At 33.4% G+C, this 17,033-nt stretch overlaps 2 protein-coding genes across 2 annotated transcripts; both read left to right on the top strand.

Moving 5' to 3' along the window:
* The first annotated feature begins 4,365 nt into the window (after positions 1-4,365).
* Positions 4,366-8,701, top strand: LOC129291258 (GTP cyclohydrolase 1). The gene is made up of 2 exons (XM_054928530.1): positions 4,366-5,106; positions 6,994-8,701. Exons 1-2 carry the CDS (start codon positions 4,896-4,898, stop codon positions 8,220-8,222), a joined length of 1,440 nt encoding a protein of 479 aa, XP_054784505.1. The 5' UTR covers positions 4,366-4,895; the 3' UTR covers positions 8,223-8,701.
* A 5,560-nt stretch (positions 8,702-14,261) lies between these two features.
* LOC129291340 (exosome complex component RRP4 homolog) lies at positions 14,262-16,727 on the top strand. The gene is made up of 7 exons (XM_054928633.1): positions 14,262-14,557; positions 14,680-14,781; positions 14,880-14,925; positions 15,265-15,354; positions 15,495-15,560; positions 15,649-15,714; positions 16,095-16,727. Exons 1-7 carry the CDS (start codon positions 14,403-14,405, stop codon positions 16,509-16,511), a joined length of 942 nt encoding a protein of 313 aa, XP_054784608.1. The 5' UTR covers positions 14,262-14,402; the 3' UTR covers positions 16,512-16,727.
* Positions 16,728-17,033: the final 306 nt, after the last annotated feature.

Raw genomic sequence — 17,033 nt, 5'->3', positions numbered from 1 at the left:
TACATTTGTATGTATGAGAGTGGTGAAATGATGGTAATGCTAAGATGGACATTACCACCTCAAACTATTACCTAAAGCTAATTCTACCATAGCTCTAACCTCCTCTTGCTCACTTTCTTAGCTTCTTTTTGTTTCTATAGTAGACATTGCGTCTTGAAAATTTAACTTTCTAACATGTTTGTCGCAACAAATGACACAGTGACGGAAACTTTAAACTAGCCCATTAATTTGGGCATAAGATAGCCCAATATAGCTCTTAGGGTTCCATTATAGGTGCTATATAGGGTCCAATAGATCCAACGGTCATCCACCCACTATAATTAACTCTCAAAAACCTTAATTAATTAATTCCCATAAATGAATTTAATTAATTTCATTTTAAATTTTAGGATGTTATACTTTATGTGTGGATTGGTGCCCATGGTTAGCTATTAGCATGTGGTAAAGTTTTGAGACACTTGGGTTGGTTTAGAATAGAAAATTATGATTAAATGGTCCCTATGTCCAACTTCTTCATTTGAAGGAATTTTGAAATGGAACCAAAGCCAACAAATTTTCACAATATAAGTTTCATGTAAACACTTAAATCACTTTAATCGAATGTCAAATGAAAAAGTTGTGCAAGTCGAAAGTTGGGACAAGCATACTGTCATGACAAGTTGTTGTCATATAGTGTGCGTTGTAGCAGATGTGCATCATGCCGCGGTGCACCTTTTCTATTCCACACTTTATTGCTAATGTCCATTCAGCCACAATGGATGGTGTCAAAATGAAAAAAATGACTAGTTTGCCTTTTTTTAAATGTGTGATGCTACTTGGTGTTTATTTTTTACTTTCGTTTGTTAGAGTACTATGATTTTTGAGTTTTGAGCTCAAATGGTTTCATAAATTTGATTTAAACTTGAAATCCCATTTTCAAAAGAGTTTCTATTTAATTTTGTGTTTGAATTCTCTTAACCATGATTATCTTTTTTTCTACCATAGTAATGGTTAAAAGGGAGATTTAATTCTTTATTGCAATGATAGCATGTGATTAATTAGTTATTAGTAGACTAGTATTAAGACAAATCATTTTTAAAGATCAGGGTCGTTTATACGAGAATTAAGTTTCAGAGTTAAATGTCCAACCCGCCCACTTGAAATGAAAACATGTAGCATGTCGGATATTTCAGAATATAATTACAGTTTTCCCAAAAACATGGAAAATATTGGGAAAAAGAAACAATTTTTTTTCTTCTGAAAAAAAGTTAATATTTAAAAAAAATCGAAAACGTTGAATAAGCATGGAGACTGTCGAAGAAGGCTTATATACATAAAAGACAACTTGTAGACAAGATTTCTTCGGTGTTCATAAAAAAAAATGCAAATTATTAAAGAAACATACATGTATTGAAAGAAATATTAGTACATAAAAACAACTTGCATATATTTTTTTCTTAAATTTCCATGAAAAGAACTTCCATGCGGTGAAAGAATTGTGCATGTATTGAAAAAAAAAAAAAAAAAAAGATTGCATTCTAAGCAAGAAGCCGCCTATTTCTGCAGAGGGTAAAAAGGATTACATGTGAGGAGAAAGTGGTAAAAGTAGTTTATACATTTACTTTATTTTTAAAATTTTTTTACCTTTGGTGTCTAGTGTTTTATTGTTGGGGCAAAAAAAAAAAAAAAAAAAGATGTCAAGTGTTATTGTTGGGGAAAAAAAGGATGTTTAGAATTCATGCTCTATAAAGGTTGCAGCCAACTTTCTTTCTTTATGTATCTTTTATTATTATTTTTTTTTTGGATGGAATAGCAGGTTTTTAACACGACACTTATTAGTTTTTCTTCAATATTTTATCTGAACAATATAAGATATTTTTAAAAGCCTCAATTAATCTCAAAAAATTGGGCATTAGCTAAATTTTAGATGCTTTTTAATTATCTCCCTACCTTATTATGCTCTTCTTAAATAATTAATGAAAGTGTTTTGAACAAGTTAAATGTTATATTTATTCTACTTAAGGATACAGTTGGAAATATATGAAAATTTTTAAAAAATCAAGATTTTAATAAACCCATTTTATAAATGTAAGTTAGTTAACAATGACTTATATTATAATCTAAAAGAAGTACTCTTTTAATCCTATTTATAGGATATATAAAATATTTGTTTGATCATGTTTATAGGATATCTCTATGATTTATAAGTATACCTTTATCCTTTTATCCTATTAAATGTCAAGAAAGTTATTAGGCACCTTTTTTTAAAAGCGTGCATATTTAATAAGAGTATATTTAAAAATTTATTAAAATTTTAGATAAAATTAATGAGGTTTAAATTTTGTTTATTTATAATAAAATACGTTAAAAGTAACTTATAAATAAAATTGAAACTGGTGTATGGTTTGTAACTTTGAAGAATTTTTTATCTCAAAATATAAATAATTTAAAGATAAAATTTTATTAATAATATTTTTATAATATTATCTTTTAAGTTGAGAAAGAATTGAAATTATATTATAGTATAATGATGTAGCATGTGGGGTCATTTTTTAAAATTTATAATTCTATTATAAAAAGTAAATAAGTAAAGTATTATTAATGTGTTTTACTAGTACGCACAATCTTATGATTTGTGACACAGGCTATGAACAACTTTTACTTGGACTGTTTTTTTGGATTTTTTTTTTGATAAAAACAACTTTTACTTTGACTATCTTCTTTTTCTAGTAATATAATTTCTCTTTTTCTCACCACACAAAAAGAATTTCTCTTTTTAATACTTGCCGTAACAAAATTCATTTGGCGATGGCTGTTATACCATTGGTCCATTTCATCTTCTCTTTCCAATCTTTTTGAAGCGGAATAATTTCTTTTAGATGAACCAATTACTTTTTTTTTCTTTTTAAAAAAACTTAGAAAAAAATGACAAATGGGTCCCAAGAGATCAATTGATTCAAATGAAATCCAAAGTATCAAATTCTATGAATTTATAAGTTTATTTTTTAATTTTATAATTTCATTCAAATTTTAACATGATCAAAAAAAGAATAAATTTATTCTTCTGTTAAAATGTGAAACACAAGTTACAAATTTGTTACAACAAAATTGTAAAATTGAGACTTAAGCTTATAAATTCTTAAAATTTAATATTTAAAATTTAATTTAAATTAATTGATTCTTTTAAAACCTCCTTATCATTCTCCCAAAATCTTATTGAACAGGTAAATGAACATGTATGTGATGGTTTGACTTAAGGAACTGGATGAAATTGTCTAACGGGTCACCAAGTCTTGGATTTTTTTTTTTAACATTTGTTAAGTTAGTTTATAATATATTTTTTATTTTATAATATTTATTATATAATGATTTTCTGTTTTATAATATCTTGGTGTATTTTTTGTATTTTTATGAACATTTTTTGTAACAATGGTTTCATTTTATAACCGTCAATGTTAAGTGGATCGCTAGTGAAGGACGTGAGACTTCATATCCGAAGTTTACAGATAAAAATAGCAGCATTGCACAATTTTTTTAAAAATTATGCTCGAAACATAAATTTAAATCTTCAAAACCCATATAGATTGATAGGAGATTATTTCAGCTTAACTTATGGTTTGGACTTTGGAGTTCAAATTTTAAATATACAACAATGTTAAATCTTGATAATAGAGCTTGTTACTTAAAAAGAGTCTTACAATATTCAATCAAGATCAATATAGATCTTCATTGAATTCCTTCAACTTGATGTGGGGTAAACTCGGATACTAGTTAAACAAACAGTAAAATAATTATAATCCTTCCAATTCTATTTACAAATAAAAAAATATGATTTTTTTAAATTTTAATTAAAAGGCACATTTTTAATTAAATTTTTATTACAAATTTTTCATTTTAACACACGTTAAATATTGGTGTATATTATTAGACATTCTCTTACGTTTGGATTTAAATTAAGAATAATTGATTATAAAAAAATTGATTAATCGAATGTGATGATATTTGGATAATATTTTCTAAAATTCATTTTGATAAAATTGAAAATATTTAGTTAATTTTTTATAATCAATTTTAAATGTGCAAATTACAATAATGGACTTTCCTTTATATAATGCATATGTTGGTAAGCAAAATGAAGGGTAAAAATGTAAAATTGACATTATGACAACCCCCAAAAATTTTATAGTTGATTCTCAAATAAGGTTTGTTGTTACTTCTTCCAAATGAAATTTTGGTGTCGGAAAGCAATTTTCATATCAAAAGAGAAGGAACGAACTACTCGCGCCTGGGGGGGTAAAATTGATTTCGGTGCAACGCAAGTGCAAATGCTGCAGTTCTCAGCATCAGTTGGCCGCCACCAACCCTGTGAATGCGACCCCACCGCCTCCATGGACTTGTATATATAGAGAGAGATATGTGTGTGCTTGTGTGTCTCTCTGCAATAACGAGGGTCAAGCGAAAACAAAGGTGTTTTTGGGTCAGTCCTGCGAGAAACGATAACTTTCCTATTCTTTCTTTCTCTTCCTCCTCTGTGGGTCCCCATTCTCCTTCTGGTCGCATCTTCCTCCTAAACGACGATCCACTCATTTCCACATCAACCCTTTCTCTGTGGTTTCGCAGCTGCTCCTATCAACCCTGTTATCTTTCTCGTTTCTGGTTGTGGTTCTACTTTGATACCATTTCCACCTCGTTCTCGTTCCTCTTCGTTTTATATTTTTTCCTGCTTATTGGACCCGAGATTTGTTTTTTTATCCTCTCGCGTGCTGAGATTTTTGATTCGTTTTCGGTTGTTTTTCTGTTACCCGTCAAGTCGTATCTAGATTTATTACCTAAGTTTCTATTTAATTTGTTGGGATTCGGTTGGTGTGGAGGTGGTTGATTTGGTTGTATTTGGGGATTGGCGCTTGTGGTCTTCAATGGGCTGCTTGGACGAGGGACATTTCAATGTTGAGCTTGAGAATGTTGTGAGTACTAGTTGTGCTGAATTGGGTTTAGAGGAGGCGAACACAACTGCCATTGAAGATGCTGTGAAAGTTCTGTTGCTTGGTCTCGGGGAAGATATAAACAGGGAAGGCATCAGAAAGACACCACTTCGTGTTGCCAAGGCCCTTTGTGAAGGAACCAGAGGTAACTAGCAACTACTATCTATCTTAAACTTCTTTGGTATTGGCTGTTATCTTACTTTATGCCGTGTTAGATGTGATTTCATTCTCAGCGCCCAACAAAATCTCCGTAAAGCGACTTGTCCCCTACTTCTGTAGAGGAATGCAAAGGTAAAAGAGATAATTATTTGTTTGGAAAGAGTGATAAAAAGTGGTCTATACAATTTTTTTTTTTTACCTCTTTTCGTTTTGTTATAGCTTGGAAGACTCAGATCTTTTGAGGAAGTTTGTTTTTGCTGTTAGGTGTTATTGCTGTTATCCTCTTAACAAGGCTTCTTTTAGCATTTCGCCGTGACGTCTAGGATTTATACCTTAGAAAGGTTGTTAACAACTTTTCTGTTTTCTGAACAATAGGTTGTTGACAGGTCAACATCTTAATTTCCTTGAATAATCATTTGAAACTATCTTATAACAACTTTTACTTTCACCATCATTGTCTTCTATAAGTAGAATTTCTCGTTTTAATACTTGCTTGCTGTTCCAAGCTTCTGCCTAGTGACGGCTGTTATACCGCTCATCTGTGCTTTAAATTATTTTTGAAGCGAAAGAATTTCTTTTGGCCTGGTGTTATGATTTGGATGTCAAGCCATTTTTTGTGGTTAGCTGAACTTACCCAAGTCCTCTCTTGCCTTCTCTGTTCCGCAGTGCAGTGCAGAAGCTGATTCCTTCACGTTACTCATGTTCATTTGAAATTTTGAACAAGAAATGGTTTATATTTATGAATAGGAATGATCCTCATTTTTTGGATCCCAGTTTCCCCCAGTTTTACTTTTTTAGTAAACTAGTCGAGCTCATATGAATATGACCTGGACTCATTCTCTGTGAGCTGTAAAGTTGGTGGAACTCACCTCACGATTCCAACACTGTGGGACCCACCTTTCTCATTTTCTTCATTTTCTCAAAAATTCCTGATTATAAGTTATAAATTTTCAAATTTGTTCCTTATTACCTCAAACTTGAATCTTTTTTTTTTTGAGCATTCCTCAGTTCCATACAGTGGCGTTTGATATTGGTTGATTCTGGTGTGCTGCTGTTTCATGGCATTCTGTGGTGTCAGAGAATTACTTATATGAATTTGAATTGTTTATAGGCTATGGCTTGCATTGTTATCTTAATAGCCCAGCTCAATTCTGCAGCATTGTGTTCTAACTTTTAATTAAGTGTTTGCTCTTACTTTAGGGAGCCATACTTTCACATTACTTGGAGTATGTATTTCATCTTCAATCTCACCTAAAAAATTAGTGATAATTTATTATTGGGGTCTGCTCTAAGTTTCATGATCAATTACTTCTATATTTAAATCATGAAGCTGCATCAGATAGGAGGTTAAGGATATTTTCCCCTAATCACATTATCTGTTTGTTTATTTGTTTTGAGGAAATAAGTCAGCTTGTGTTAAATCCTAATAAAGTTGTTAGTAGAGTCATTTTATGTTTCCTCCTTTCTGTATTCTTGGTGATACGGCAGGAAGAGTGAAGTTCTCTCTTTTGTATCTAATAGTTTTGTGGTTCACTTTGATATAATATGGTATATGTGGCTTGCTCTCAAAGCTCTTTTTTTACTTTTTGTCATTAGTAATTATCATTTATGAGGAGGTTTTCCTTCAATGTTAATTTCTGAATTGCAGAGCCATTTCCGAGATCTCACAGTAATTTGATGTTATGGGGTTTGACATGTTTTCCTTCTTTGTTTAGTACATTTTAGGTATCTTTGTGGAAATGCTTGGCCTTGGTCCATGCATTATCTAGCTTCAGTAATGTCCAAATGACCCTTTTTTTTTTTTCAAGTCTAACACTATCCTATTTTCCTTAAGTAATAAACATTCAATTTAAGGATTCCGATCTTCCTTCAGGTTACAGACAAAAGGTGAAGGAAATTGTTCAGGGTGCTCTATTTCCTGAAGCTGGTCTGGATGATAGAGTTGGACATGCAGGGGGAGCAGGCGGACTTGTGCTTGTTCGAGATCTCGACCATTTTTCTTACTGTGAGTCCTGCTTGCTTCCATTCCAAGTCAAGTGTCATGTGGGTTATATCTCTTCTGGTCATAGGGTTGTTGGTTTAAGCAAGCTCTCCCGTGCGACTGATGTTTTTGCAAAACGACTCCAAGAGCCTCAGCGTCTAGCAGATGAGATCTGTTTTGCTTTGCATCAGGAAATAAAGCCTGCCGGTGTCGCTGTTGTACTCCAGTGTTCCCATATTCACTTTCCAAACATAGAATCAGTTCTTCTTGACTCTAAACACCGAGGATGGGTGAAGATACTTGTTTCCTCAGGTTCAGGGGTTTTTGAGAACAAGACTGCAGATTTATGGGCTGATTTCTTTAACCTCCTTAAATTTAGAGGCGTTGATAGGGAAAAAATACAGTTTAGAGGATCATCTGATCAGTGCTGGTGTCCTTCTCTGTCTTCCCTTTCTACTGAAGCTTCCTCCAAAATTGAAGCGGTCAACTCAGTGACTATCACTGCAGTAGTGTCGATTCTCAAATCTTTGGGAGAAGATCCATTAAGGAAGGAGCTTACAGGGACTCCGAGTCGATTTGTGAAATGGTTGATGAACTTCCAGAATAGCAACATGGAGATGAGGCTGCATGGTTTCCTTGGTAATGGGATGAATTCTTCAAACGTCAATGGGAAGGTTAACTTGAATGAGAAGCAAATGTGCTCTGAGATGAACTTGCCCTTTTGGTCTCAGTGTGAGCATCATTTACTTCCATTTCACGGTGTTGTTCATATTGGATATCTCGGCTCAGAAGGATTTAACACCATCGGAAAATCCCTTTTGCAGTCAATAGTACATTTTTATGGTTTCAAGCTTCAAGTTCAGGAAAGACTCACTAGACAGATAGCAGAAACCATTTCACCACTGTTAGGTGGAGATGTAATAGTAGTTGTAGAGGCAAGCCACACCTGTATGATTTCCAGGGGGATTCAGAAGTTTGGAAGTAGCACGGCTACCATCGCTGTGTTAGGACATTTCTCAACCGATTCTTCAGCGAGGGCATGTTCTTGCAGGGCATTCCAAGCCCTACGTCTTGCGGAGGGCTATGATTGCTCTTTGTTTGAATTCCCTCGGAATAATTAGCCGTTGTTCTAAACTGTCAGGCAGAACCCATTTACAATAAAATAAGTAGCACAAGAAGCATCATCATCATCATAAAGAGACATGTTGATCCCATTTACAATAAAAATAAGTAGCATAAGAAGTATCATCATCATAAAGAGACATGTAAATATGTTAGACATGTTATTCATTTGGGATCCATTTCTGATCTGTTTACATGTCTTTGTTATGAATTTGGTTTGGTGGTTGTGTACTGCTATTTAGAGTCCCCCAAGTCATTCTTCAAGGTTCATTATCTGGTCAGCTAGAAGTGCAGCAGCTTACACATGGATTATAATTGTGAAGAGATCCTTCCATGGATATTCGGCAGAACAAAGATTACAAGTTTCTGATATTTTGTTGTTGTGCAAGTGATTTACATTTTACAAGCAGCGATGGTTTTGATGGTTTATAGTCCGATCGTTTTTCTTTCATGAGTGATTACTACGTTTTGAATATCATTCTTGTGTTGTCAAATATATATATATATATATATCGTTGCTGTTACCCTACTAGTTTTCTTAGTGTTACTTCCACTCTTTAGTCTGTGTTCTCTTTGATTTATATTGTTGAATTATAAAAAGATTCAAAAATTGATATTTCATGCTAGAACGTTAGACATTCATATTTCTAACGTGTTCTTTTTACTGGCTTGAATACAAAGGGAGAGTGACAAATAAGTCCAAGAGGGATCATTTTATCCTTGTAAAGTCTCAAGAAATTTTGAAATACAAATCAAGTCCCGTAAGTCATTGGCTGATATTAAGATAACTAGCCATTGCTGATGAGGCTATGGCTGTTCACCGTGGCCAGCGCGACCATGAGCCGTGATGAGACCCCTTCTGTGTCAAATGCACGGCAAAGGGGGTGAATTTCTGCCAAGCCTTGGACCTCTTTCTAACATCCAATTAGAGTGATTTATGAGTCTATAGAAAGCTTAAATAATAAATTAGCTATTGGCACTGTTTTTGTTTCAAAAGTTTATCATATTAAAAAGTTGGACACCTGGAATCAAAATCAATTATTTTTTACACTTAAATACTTTCAAGGTGTTCCAAGTGCTAAAATCCAAAACGATCTAAACCAAATTCTTGGGATGTATGACAACTTATACAATGCATCACATTATAAATATTCAGCTTATAACTCATTTTTACTTCTTAACCCCAATTTCAACAAAAGCCATAGGGAAGGCAAGGTAGCATAAATGTAGTAGTAATCAAACCTTTTATAGCCATCAAAAGTAATCATAGACCTATTGGCATCAGTATTTAGGACCTGACTACCTTTAGCGTCACATACCATAAGGCTAGGATGCTAAATACAATCACTCATCACAAATCATATGCATTGGTGCAAGTAAATTAAAATAATTGTCCTAATTTGTAATATCTGCCTTGACATATCAAGACAACACTCACACATCGTTGTATTAAATAGAATTAAATAAAATCTTTTAAAGAAGTTACCATAACTCAAGAGTTTAAAGATAATTAGTTTAAAATATTGAGATTCCAAGAAAATCCTTTTTAAAATATTATTTGAACTCAAACTGTGGTTAAAAATTTAGAATAAGTGCAAAAGCATGGAAAACAAACCACGTCAAAATTAGGCTAAAAATGCCATTCTTATGCAAATTTTGCTCTGTCCACCGCGGCAGATAGCATAGAGGGACAAGTCCCTCAAAGGCCTCTTGCACCGCGGCGCAACAACTACGCACCACGGCATGCACCCACTATCATGACAGCCCTCTAAACTTTTGGAGCGCGCCTTTTCACCATCCAATGTTCAATTTGAGCGGTTTAAGTGTTCACACGAAGCTCGTTGAGCCCCCTAGCTAAAAGCCTTAATTTTACAATCAAATAATCATTCTTTTAAAAGATGGACACTTAAATTTTAAATGGTTCATTTTCACTTCAAAACACACCTCAAGAGTGTCCAACTCACAATGCTAAATGTCATTAGCCCTAGAGACACTTTGACCACCTCAAATGGATCACACGCAACATAACAATTCATTCACATCTCACAATTAAGCAATCACGTTTAAAATGATCACCAAATCTCCATTTGACAATAACACAATGGAGCGGATAAAATTCAACACACAAATCAATTGATCATTTTGGCACACAAAACACTTGAAATATATATATCACATGTAAGTGTAACTTGGCCAAGCACACACACTTAATTCACAACATCGATCTTGGACCAAAATATACACACTTATCATAATTTCATACAAATGATATCCAAAATATGTTGTGTTCCTAAACTAGCAATATATAGTGACAATATTCACTCTTCTATTGCCTCTTCCTTTCCTTTGCCCCTACCGAAGCCCTCACCTGTAAACTATAACTACGGCGTGAGATAAACATCTCAGTAATAAAATAATTCACTATTATTAATTAACATGCACAATCATAAGAGAGTAAAACTATGGAATTTCAAAATATACATTTAGCATATCACCACATATTCTCTTCATCAATATAAATCTTTTTTCACTAGCACAATCATTCTACTATTCGAGCCTCTATATCACCCCGACCAAAACATAGGCTCCTAGACCAAGTGCACATTCACAATGATCCAAGCTTACCTTCAGTAATAGGACCACCTAGCCAAAGATGTCCTATCCTACTTCCAAACTACGGTTTCCCCCTATCGCACATGAATTGGGGTGTCATTACTCTAACACCGCATCATTGATGCTAAGGAGCATTACTCTCTAACACCATATCCTGCATGGATACTAAAGAGAAAATATTCAGCACTATACCTCATTAGACACTAAGGAGGTATATGTCATATGGACTTTCACTACTCCTTACTACGGGTGAACTCTCACCCCCAACATGATTATGTCCTCACTCAACATATATATCACATAAATATTTTAAATTTCTCAACTCATTTATTTATAACTTTCATCATACTTATCATTTGTAAAAATAGATTTTCATGCATAAAATCACATTTCGCAATATGCAAGGTTATTAAATCTCAAGTTCAAATCCACATATCTACTCAAAAATAATTAAGCAATATAATTAATCAGTGTAAATTATTCCGTTATCTCAACCCTTTATCATACACAAAAGGATTGCCGTGATTCAACTTTAGCTCCACATGTTCTATACATACAATATAGCTCGAGCAACGCTCAATCTACACAATCAAGTGTCAATTATCAATTGTCACTCCGGATAACTCTAAATTCTCTAGGTTTTAAGTGTCTAAAATACTCAAATTCCTTTTCTAACAATATCAACTATTCCCAAACACTCTAACCATTCTATTAAACATCCCAACACACCAAATTCGCTAACTAATGTCTCAAATTGTCTCAAAACTCTCAAATTATACTTAAGGTTTGTTCAAACCTTTACCAAAAATTTTCAACCACCACAAAGCTCATAAACTTAGGGTTAGAGGCTTGATTTAACTCCTCAAGACCTTAAATAAATCAATGGGTTCGGTCTAAACTCAAGGAAACCGAAATCAAAGCCCTCATTGCCCCACTAATCCAGATTTTGCATAAAAAAGGGAGAGGGAGAAGAAAAGAAGGCTTACCCAATGTATATGAAGCTTGAAAGGCCTCCAAAATTACGTTGGAAGCAAGCTTTAGCAGCCACAAGTCTCCCTTCATCGCTACTTTTGAGTTTCTTCTTTCTCTCTTTTATTTTTTGAGTCTGATTTGTGATCTGATAAGTACAGATTTTGCACATGCGCCACGGCGCGTTGACATGCTCGCCACGATGTGTGGCACAGAAAATTCTACAAAATTTCAAACTCCCTTTCGTGCCATAGCTTGCTTGAACATCGACCTAGCTCTCTTCTAAGGCTGTCCAAGGATTCAAAAACCATATTAGACTCCCATAAATCTCGCTGAATCAAAAATTCATCTAAATCGATCAAATTACCCTTGAAAACATTGATAATTACTAATGAGAAAATTTAGAATGTTACATAGTTGACAATATATCATTATTAGTTACACAAATATAAAATAAAAGGAATAGACATATAGTAGGAATCACAAATTCCTATGTCTCAAGTGCCTTCTCCTTAATTTTCCTGAAGCTAGAGCCTAAGCTAGAGCTTATAATATGTAGAATAAGGGTGAGTACAACTTAGTAACCAAGAAAAACTTTAAATCACACAAATGTAAGTTAAATCAATTAAGGTATGCAAAGTAGACTAAAAAGAATCATTCCAAAATTTAGTACAATATCAAGTCACATAAAATCACAATATCACATCACATCGCATGATGTTACAAATGCATGATTAACAACTCTTTATCTCCTCCATATATTTTGACTAAAATTTGTAGGCTGATAAATTTGATAAGACTAAGTCCTTGTTAATGGATTAACCCAAATTCACTAATCATGAAGAGTTATCATGTCAAAGGTGCTATACTCATTCTCGAACCATAGATTCTCCCAATTTCTCGAATTCATTAAGGTGTCACAAGTCGCACAATTCACCCAATCTAGGGTGAGGTTAAGGATAGAGTTTAGAAAACCTATGTTTACACCTATTTCTAAGTGAGATTTAGGAAAACTCAAACATAAAACCAATCATCAAGGCCACCAATGGTGTTGGTTATATTCTAAGTAAAAGATAAAGTGCTCCTCCTCCTAGGGCAACCTCCTACACAATATATGATCATACAACCATATATAAAGCATCACCATACAAATTTACATCTCATATTAAACTATCATAAGAATGCATATATTATCTCAAAATCTCATATTTCCTAAAAGCAATTCATTTCTTGATTTTCATATTATAATAATTTTCATCAAAAGTGAACTTGTTTTATTTGATAAAGAGAGGCTACACTTACATATTGTTTTCTAAAATTATAAACACATCAAACTAAGCTTGAAAAGCATATTTGTTAAGTACAAAATCATCCATAACTAATTTAACAAACAATAGCATAACATAAAGTTTCTCCTAATTATTTCAAACCTCTAAGAACTTAAAGGTTACCCTAAACCATTTGTTTCTCGAGTTTGCAATGAGCTCAAACAACACGTGACAAGACTAATCTATAATCAACAATAACCATTATCACTAATTATCAACTTAAATACTATATACAACTTTCAAACTCCACACTTTTATAACTTTAACTTCCTAGTCACAAACTCAACTTCACAACTAATGAGTTTATTAACTTTCATTAATTTTATTTAACTCTCATTAGCTTAAATAACAACTAATACATCATCCAATAACCCATAATTTCTCTTAAAGTGGCTAGCGTTTTTCCAAAACTTTAAACCCAAATCATAACCTTATAAAATTTTCAAAACTAGGTTTAGATAGGTTAAATATCTCCCATCAGTCCCTTTAGGGCTATTGGGTTCGAATCCATGACCCTCAAGATCCAAAATCAATATCTCCATAGAGAAACCCAAGCTGAAAACATGCGGAAGAAAAGAAGGAAATGAAGGAAGATGTTTACCTTAAGTGTGGAAGCTTAAGTCTCTCTAGATTGACCTTAAAAGTATGCCCTAGCAAACCAAAACTCAATCTCCTATTGCCCTTTTCTATTTTCACTCTTTCTTTCTTTCTTTCTTCTGTAGTTCGTGAATCGTAAATTAATCACTTAAATTTAAACCATTTATATAGGCCAATTCAAATTACTCCTTAAATCTAGGCCCACGTGGCCCAAATCATCTCAAAGCTTGATTATAATTATTCCAAATCTCTCTCCTCTTAAAAAGATAATATCATAAAAGCATGATTAATGAAATTTTAATTTTACCAAATTGTATTATATTTTAGAATAATAAAATACCTCTAAAGTTATCTTATAATTTAGGACAGATGTAATAAAAAAATAGATAAATTTTTTTAATTTTAAGATATATAGAAAAACTAGAATATAAAAAATCTAATAAAACCCAATATAATATTTGACTGAAAAAATAATAATAATAATGTTATAAAAAATGATAATGAATGATGATGATGATAATAATATCAGACTTCAATGGCGGGTGCGAACTGCGATGGCCAGATTGAAGGTGAAATATCAGGGTTTAGGGTTTTAACTTCGTTAGACTGTCCCTTGGCCCGTAGGTCCTGGTGCAAGGTTAGCTTTGCGTTCTTCCAATTTTGTGAAGGGAGATGAGAGGGTTACAGCTACCGTTGAGCCAAACTCAGAAGGTTCGATTGCAGAAAGCTCTGCAACAGCTCGAGTCTCTATCTTCCAAGGTCAATTCTGATGCTTCTGTCACCATAGCTGATTCCATATCGGTTAACCACGAAGATGGCTTTCTCAAGTATCTTCTTTGTCCTCTCAATTGGGCTTTCACAGATTTTTTCTTTGATGTAACAATGCTATACATTTGCCTTCGAAGACATTCGATGTACGTTTATGTCTGTTTCTTCTTCTGTACTCCAGGGGACATGGTACCACTGACCTCAAAGGCGAAGTTGTTGCCACTGTATGCGGCGTGGTCGAGCGCGTTAACAAGCTTGTGTATGTCCGCGCATTACGCTCCAGGTATGTTCAATTTTATTGGGGACGTAGAATTTGCATTAACAAAAGATGTTATTGTATTCCTTTTTTCCCCTTTGGATGATGGAATTAAATGTTCATAGGTACAAACCTGAGGTTGGAGACATTGTGGTAGGGCGTGTTATTGAGGTACAGAAATTACTCTTTTCTATTGTGGACTACTCCTTCAGTTTTGTTTAAAGTTAAATCCTTTGTGTTTGATATGAATTTGAGGTATACTTGTTGACGAGGGAGGCTTTTTGACCATGTGAAACATTGTGTGACATTTGAAAGTTAGTAATGACAGTGAAAGTGCTCGAGAGGTTATGATTATGCTGATCTATTTTGACATAATTCCTATTTAAGCTAAGACAGTAGGCTGGTTCAACACAATTGTGGTTAGAATCTGTAATTTGTGAGACTTCCACAATTTTATCAGAAAGCACTTCTTGTTTTCTTTTGGCTTCTTCTTCATTAATTTTTGTGTAGGTTTCCCAAAAGCGTTGGAAATTGGAGATAAATTACAGTCAAGATGCCACTTTGATGCTTTCTTCTATGAATTTGCCTGATGGCATCCAGGTACTTCATAACTTCCTTTTGGAATCTCTTGTAATTCTTTATCAGAAAAATATTTGTAAGTTTATGAAATGTAAATACTTAAGTAGAAAATATGTAAAATTTGAAAGAGACCTCAGTCAGACTATTGTGTACTCTTCTAGAGACGACGGACTGCTCTGGATGAACTCAACATGCGTAGTATTTTTGAAGAGAATGATGTTGTTTGTGTAAGTAAAATTATATCTTACACAATTTAATTTTTTTTGAATCGGATGAAAAGACAACAATTTATTTTATGTTATATTTTTGCCTTAGGCTGAAGTTCGTGGTTTCCAGCATGATGGTTTACACCTTCAAGCAAGAAGTCAGAAATATGGGAAAGTATGTAGTTTTTGATTTTATTTTGAACATTAAAGACAGAAATGTATACCTGTTTGGTTTGATTTTTGTTGCCTCTGGAAAAAGAAAAACAAAAGAAATAATCAATTTGAGGAAGTAGGAAACATTGAGTTGTGGAAATGCTTTGTGATTCATGCTCTGTTGCTTGTAGAAATAAAAACACGTTTCTTCAAAGGGCCTGTTTATACCTCAAGTGTATGAAAACAACCTGTCACAAAACTAAACAAAAACACGGGGGTGTAAGTACATGTTGTTCACAGTCATATAACAATGCACCTTATGTTCTTATTGCTGGAAATTTGTTGAGTTTGCGTTTTGAAGCATCACTCCATGACTTATCACGGCTTTTCATTGCATGTCAGCTTAAGAGAGGTCAACTGCTTACTGTCACTCCTTACTTAGTGAAGAAGCAGAAGCAGCATATCCATCATATAGAGCAGTATGGCATTGATTTGATACTTGGTTGTAATGGATTCATATGGGTGGGGGAACACGTTGAAGCCAAAGACGATATGATAGACGATCAAGCGAACCAATCTGAAGGGCAGGAGCAAAATTTTACGGCATTAGAGACAAGAAAATACATATGCAGGACTGCTAATGCTGTTAGAGTATTATCCAATTTGGGGTTCAATATGACTTTGGAAATTATCAAGGAAACGGTTAATCTCAGCCTTTCTTTGAATCTTGATATGCATGAAATGCTGGGTTATGAGTTCTGTGTTCTGGTTGCTGAAAAAGAGGCTGAAAGGAGAAGCTCAATTAAAAAGAAGCGATAGATTGTGGCCTTATTTTATCTGGGAATTTTGTAGCTGTGTGTGTGACTTTTTGGGTGAGATTTTTTATTCATAGGGAACATTTGGTTACATCCATTTCCTATGGTGGCAAGTTTCAGGTTAGGAATTCTAACCCTAGTGTTTGGATATAATCATATCATATAGAGAGATGGTAGACATGGTTGGATATGAGAATTTTACCATTTGTTTGCTACACAATTTTTACGGTCCCAATATATATATATATATATATATATTTGGTGCAATTGTGTCAATACTTTGGTTTGATTCCAGCAAATGTTGAACGAGTGACCAATTACTTTTTTTATCCTTAAAAGTCGGTCCATGATGGTGCCATATAATTTTTGAGAAAAATTCAAAATTATATGGAATCTCATTGAAGTTTGAATTATAGGTTCATTATAATTTTGATGCGTACATGTAAAAATGTATCACCCTCCTTACTAAATATCCAAAAAAGTATAGTTGATATTATATAAATCAAAATTAACATTTGAAAATTGC

The sequence above is a fragment of the Prosopis cineraria genome, unplaced genomic scaffold, assembly GCF_029017545.1.
Source record: "Prosopis cineraria cultivar Desert tree isolate PC_DT_omini unplaced genomic scaffold, ASM2901754v1 PC13, whole genome shotgun sequence".
Classification (NCBI taxonomy): domain Eukaryota; kingdom Viridiplantae; phylum Streptophyta; class Magnoliopsida; order Fabales; family Fabaceae; genus Prosopis; species Prosopis cineraria.
The sequence above is the reverse complement of the archived record's forward strand: the minus strand, read 5'-3'. Positions and strand labels throughout refer to the sequence as shown.